The sequence below is a fragment of the Monopterus albus genome, unplaced genomic scaffold (genome assembly GCF_001952655.1).
Source record: "Monopterus albus unplaced genomic scaffold, M_albus_1.0 scaffold205.1, whole genome shotgun sequence".
NCBI lineage: Eukaryota > Metazoa > Chordata > Actinopteri > Synbranchiformes > Synbranchidae > Monopterus > Monopterus albus.
The window spans coordinates 246,825-252,335 of record NW_018128085.1 but is presented as its reverse complement, the minus strand read 5'-3'; the positions used below and the strand labels follow the sequence as shown (position 1 = coordinate 252,335).

At 38.9% G+C, this 5,511-nt stretch overlaps 1 protein-coding gene and 1 long non-coding RNA gene across 2 annotated transcripts in view; both read left to right on the top strand.

The window, feature by feature from the left end:
• Positions 1-5: 5 nt before the first annotated feature.
• Positions 6-2,440, top strand: atp5pd (ATP synthase peripheral stalk subunit d; the record flags this gene model as incomplete). The annotated part of the gene is made up of 5 exons (XM_020618454.1): positions 6-112; positions 1,368-1,464; positions 1,879-1,950; positions 2,076-2,138; positions 2,264-2,440. Coding segments are annotated over 5 exons (471 nt in total), but the record flags the coding sequence as incomplete, so codon positions are not given.
• Positions 2,441-3,191: 751 nt separating this feature from the next.
• Positions 3,192-5,511, top strand: part of LOC109970680 (uncharacterized) — a 10,480-nt gene continuing 8,160 nt past the window's right edge. The window contains exon 1 of the long non-coding RNA XR_002276444.1: positions 3,192-3,532. This is a non-coding gene — a long non-coding RNA (uncharacterized LOC109970680). The remainder of the gene's footprint in view (positions 3,533-5,511) is intronic.

The following is a 5,511-nucleotide window of genomic DNA, read 5'->3' as shown; positions in this document are numbered from 1 at the left end:
GTCGTGTAGCTGTGAAGGCCATTGACTGGGTGGCATTTGCTGACTATGTTCCACCCAACCAGAGGAGCTTGTACAATGCGCTGAAGAGTCGCAGTGATGCCATCTCTGCCAAGTTAGTTATACTACAACTACAGGTTTTAGAGAGTCATGAAAGTCAGCTTAGGCCAACTTTAGTTTTTTTGCCATGAAGATTTCACTCTGCTTTCAGTAGTGCTGTCATATATCACTGCTACTTGGTGAAGGACTTGTGTTTTTGCTGATAAGCAATACGACAGTAATATGTGGAAAGAGTCTCGTGAAGTTACCTTCTATGCCATGAGTGAGGGCCACATATCTGGTTCACAGAGTTTCAGTGTCTGTTAGTCACTTGGATGAGAAGCTGTGCAACATGCTGGAACGACAATTCCAAGACTGTCTATGCATAAGCATCTATTTAATTACAGTGTTCAGTTTATTGTGTGCAAGTTTTGTTTCTGTAAGGTTATAGACAGTATTTAATTATTGGCAGTTTGAACATTTTTAGAAAATAGTTTGACCAAACTGACCAGTTGCCCGAACTAAACTAGGATATACGCTTGTTCTAAGATGCCTGAGGGGAACAACAAAAGTAATTATGTGCCAGTACATTTATGCTTTGCTCTTTCACTGTAGACTTGGTCTCACTCTTAACACCCACACAGAATTTATATTGGCACTACTGATAATACAGGTTGTGATTCGGGGGGGTCATTACTGGTGTAGGTTTTTGCTGATTGACAGTCTTGGTGGAACAGTGACAGTGGTTGGACAGTTGAGCAGGCCTTGCTGTTGGATCTGATTGCCTGCCGGTGCAGTTGGTCCAGCCACTGTATAACTGGAGCTTGGTGAGGATAGGATACACAGATGCTTTGTATTAAGGTCAGAGTGAGGGTCTTTCTAATATATGCATGGTATGGTAGGTTAAGGCTGGAGAACAGTGAATAGAGTCATTGAGTGTACAGTTTAGGTTAGGTTAAAAATTGTGTTGCTTGTTGTTGATACGTTGGCTCTCTGGGGCCAAATAATGGTTAAACATCATTTAACTTAAATACTGAACTTGCATAGGAATACTTATCTGTTCTTTGGCACATTTAATTGTGTATTATCAACATGCATCTTATTAGATCCTCCCTATCAGGAAATTGCATTTCGGTACGACTTGGTCTTCAGGAAAAAATGTCTTGTTACAGTATTTGTTTTGCACTCACTTTTCTAGCTGTTACATCTGTTTACATTATCAACTCATGAACACATGCTCATACTTATTAAGTTCTGTACTCATCTCATGATTGATTTTTATTTTAGTTTGCTTACTGTGCCTATAACTCCATCTTCTCTGCTCGTACCAGACTAGCCTCCCTGCCCGAGACTCCTGCAGCCATTGACTGGAGTTACTACAGGAGCGTAGTGGCCAAAGCAGGGATGGTTGATGAGTTTGAGAAGAAGGTGAGCTTACAGGTCATGAGAACTATGCATGCACCCAGCAAGGCATGGGTTAGAGTCCCACTTCTGACACTACATAGCAATTTTCACTTTAATGGCTCATGCCATATTTATATATGGGACTTTCTGAATCCAAATTAATGATAAATTTGGTGTAAAAAGAATCTCTGAGTTCATTGTAGAGGCTACTTTTGGAAATAATGAAATTAGCTGTGGGTGAATAACTTTCATGTGTCACTGCTAGTGAATATTAGAGGGTGATGTGCTGTGTGCCAGTCTGCAAGACATAGGATGCGCTCTGCAACAAGAATCTGTGTTGGCAAGCAGTGTTCAACTCAGTCTAATTTCATTAGATAGTGTTAGCATTTGTTGGTTTGTATTACAGTAATAACTTGTACATGGTCCTCCTACACACAGTTTAATGCCCTGAAGGTCCCTGAGCCAGTTGACACTCAGACGAGCGTCATCAATGCTAAGGAAGCTGAGGCTGTAAGTGATTACATCAAATAAATTCATTTACAGCATGAATTTCAGCTTTAATGTAGTGATGTGAAATGACTATAGTCATATGATTTGCTGTTGTTTTACTAAATGTTTTCACTTTTGTGCAACAGAACAAAAGTGCATTAGCCTACATTGAAGCATCAAAGGCCCGTGTTGCTCAGTATGAACACAAGGTGAGACTAATTGCATGAGTTGATAAAATACCTCACAGGCCTATTTAGTAAAATTTACATTTAAAAACTCAACTGATCTTTCTCTTTCTCTTTGTTCTATTTTATGTTTTTTTTTTTTTTTTTAGTTGGAGAAATTTAAGAATATGATCCCCTTTGATCAGATGACAATTCAGGACCTTAATGAAGCCTTCCCCGAGACCACGCTGGACAAGGTCAAACACCCCTACTGGCCCCACAAGCCCATTGCTGACCTGTAATCCTGTCACTCACATCACAATAAAAATTATGTATTTCAAAGATAATCATTTGATTTTATTATTTGAAATATTTGTAATGTGCATGTTTGTCTGATTTGAATGTGGAACTAATACTGCAAAGGGAGATTGATATTGTTGGTAGTTTCCATAAGGGTTTAAAATGAGTTTTCTAACATTTTTACATGCATATGAAGTTACTCATCAACACTTGTTATGGATTGACATATGCAACTGCTGTATAGTGGAGGATAAGTTATAATTGAGGCTAATGTGCTTCAGAGAGAATTAAATCAATTGTAGTGATGTCAGAGATGTTTCCTGTTTGAATCTCGTTGGTGTGGTAAATAATAGAATTTATGTAATGACTTCGCTGACCTTAATAAATAATAAAGCTTATATTATTAGCACATATTTTAGGTACCAAATATTTACTCAGCTCAACAGTAATGTAAATACTGCTTGGTGTTCAAGACCGAAAAATATGGTCTGAGCGGGTTAACATAATGTCAGTCATTCCTATTATCCAATCATGGATCACCTGGTTGTCTCCGTCAATGATAATTGGACAACAGCAACTTATTTACATTAAAGTAGGCGGGATATCAGGCTGTTGACTCCAGTTTTGCAATTTGATTGGCCAAGCGTTTCCGCGTCTAAGTTGTTCATTGGCCAGGGTTCTTGTGGAAGCAAAAAAAGGAGGATCGTCATGGAATATTATTTCCGTCGTAATGTGACCCCCGTGAGGATTGACCAGAGACCATCAGCTCAGGTAAATATCTATCTTAATAACATTTTCATAACTTAATACATGTTTCAGTGTAATACCTCACAGGTGTGTGATTCAACTAGAGTTTTTCTTAACCCTTAATGAATAGCCGCGTTATTAGATCAAGTGTTTAACTGGAGAGCTCAGATTACGGGTTGCGGAGGTCAAAAACAAAATACAGCAAATAATCGGTAACAGTTTTCGTTTCGATATGTACTATGGTTTGGAATCGTTTTACTTACATATTCACATTGACAACCACAGTAACCCGTCGCTGGCAGCGTCGACAACTAGCTACCAGTGATAAGGTTAGCCAGCACAAGGGGTTGCATCGATGTTACAGTCAACCAGGTGCACTCTGCCTGACGTGGGTGAGATGTTTCATATTGTTAACCACACAAATTTAATCAAAGAATAGTAAGTTAGTGTTATTATGTAAAGTGCAGACCACTGGTCATACATTCACCCGACTTTAAACAGTAAGGCTAAGGCCTAACTCTTATCTATTAAGCTGCAATCACCCGTAGGCTTCATGTGACTGTTAGCTAACGATGTTGCGGCAAAACAAGACACAATCTATTGGTGTGAATTAGCCAAACTTCATCCAAGATGAGCTTTATATAAAGGAAACGTCACTATTCAATATCTTGCTAGACATCTCCCCGCCGATTTGGTGTCTGTACAACGCAACTAACGTTAAACAATCCTACTAAGGGATGTACAGTATGAGGTCACTAAGGTAAGGATAACACCTCCATGAGTGCACATTCTGTGATCAGTATTTTGGCTAAAGGGAGTTCATCTTGGGCCACACTTTAATGCTGTTTAACCTGACTTCCAGCTGGTTAAGGTGTGTCTAAACTAGCTGACATAAATTTATGATGAGAGTGTCTCTGTGGTTCTCTTCTTCCACTGTTAATAAATCATTACAATATGTGTATGTGGTGCAGAGTAATAGCATTTTCTGATGGTTTTTATTTTGTCACATTTTCTAACCATACACTTTATTAATCTATCTCCAAACACATTTTGAGGCCTAGTCACCCTACAGGCTTTGTTTTTGTTACTGTGAATCTCATGGCCTAGTGTGTACTATTTTACATGAAAACAGATATTGGTTGTTTAGTAGTCAGCCCAGGTCTGCCCCAGGACAGTGGAGTCATTGTTCATAGAGAACAATGGGGGTAGGCCTGCAGGGAGGCTGGAGGTTAGTAACGGTTTCATCTCTAGCGGAGTGCAAGCCTGTGCTTTTCTTACACTGGTCCTGACAAACAGAGATCGTCTGAGGCAAAGTGACTGTCTTGTGTTGAACCAAGTTTAGATATAGAGGTTGCTGCACAGGAACGACATCAATTGTTACATCCACAAGCCAAGCTCAGTGTTTGAACAGGCATTTTCAGAAGAGAAAAGGATGTATATGTAACACGACACTCCATCATCACCCTCTCTCTAAGTGAACTGTATCTCTGCAGCAGTTTGGCCACTTTCTTCCAGTCACTGAAAGAAACACAGTACCAAAGAAGCTGCTGTTGGCAGCCTGTGCCGTTACATCATGTGTCAGTATTTCAATAACTGATTATGTCTTTCAGTCATTTTGCAAGCAAAACTAGTGAAAAGATGCCAAGTGTTCACTGTTTCCAGCTTCTCAAATGGACTAATTTGCTGCTTTGCACCATTTCATATTGTTGTAAGCTTTGTGTTTCAGACTTTTGATCAAACAAAACAGGACATTACCGTGGGTGTTGTCATGAGCATGTTTGTACTATGATTTAATCTTTCTTGGACTAAATGAACAGTTGATTAATTGAAAAAGTACTTGTCAATTCAGTGCTTATGGAAAAAAATTATTACTTGTAATGGTTGATATATTTTAGTTTTAAAAGGGACTGGGCATTTAATGAATGATCCAAAGAGTTGATTTCATACTTGTTGACTCTTTTTCTGTCGATCAACAGACTGATTAGTTGACCAGTTGTTTCAGTTCCATGTTCAGTTATGATAAAATAATGAACTGAATGTTTTGGTGTGTTGGCATAGCCCCACCCCCACATGGCAGATGAGCGTTGGAACTATTAGCAGGAACCAACAACAAGTATGACCCACGTACGGAATGAGGCCAGTGATTTGCTACAGAGGTTAATAGTTTTTGAGGGACTGGATCTGGAATTGAACACAATTGGAGACACTGAACAACATTATCATGAATCGGACGATGATTTTGACCCTGGAAAAAAAACTTTTTTAAGAACTCTGAAAATAACTGCAAGTATTACACGGATGAGCAGTTTAACAGCAATGTCAAGACTGAAAACAAATTATCATTAATTCACTTTAATAGCAGAAGTTTATA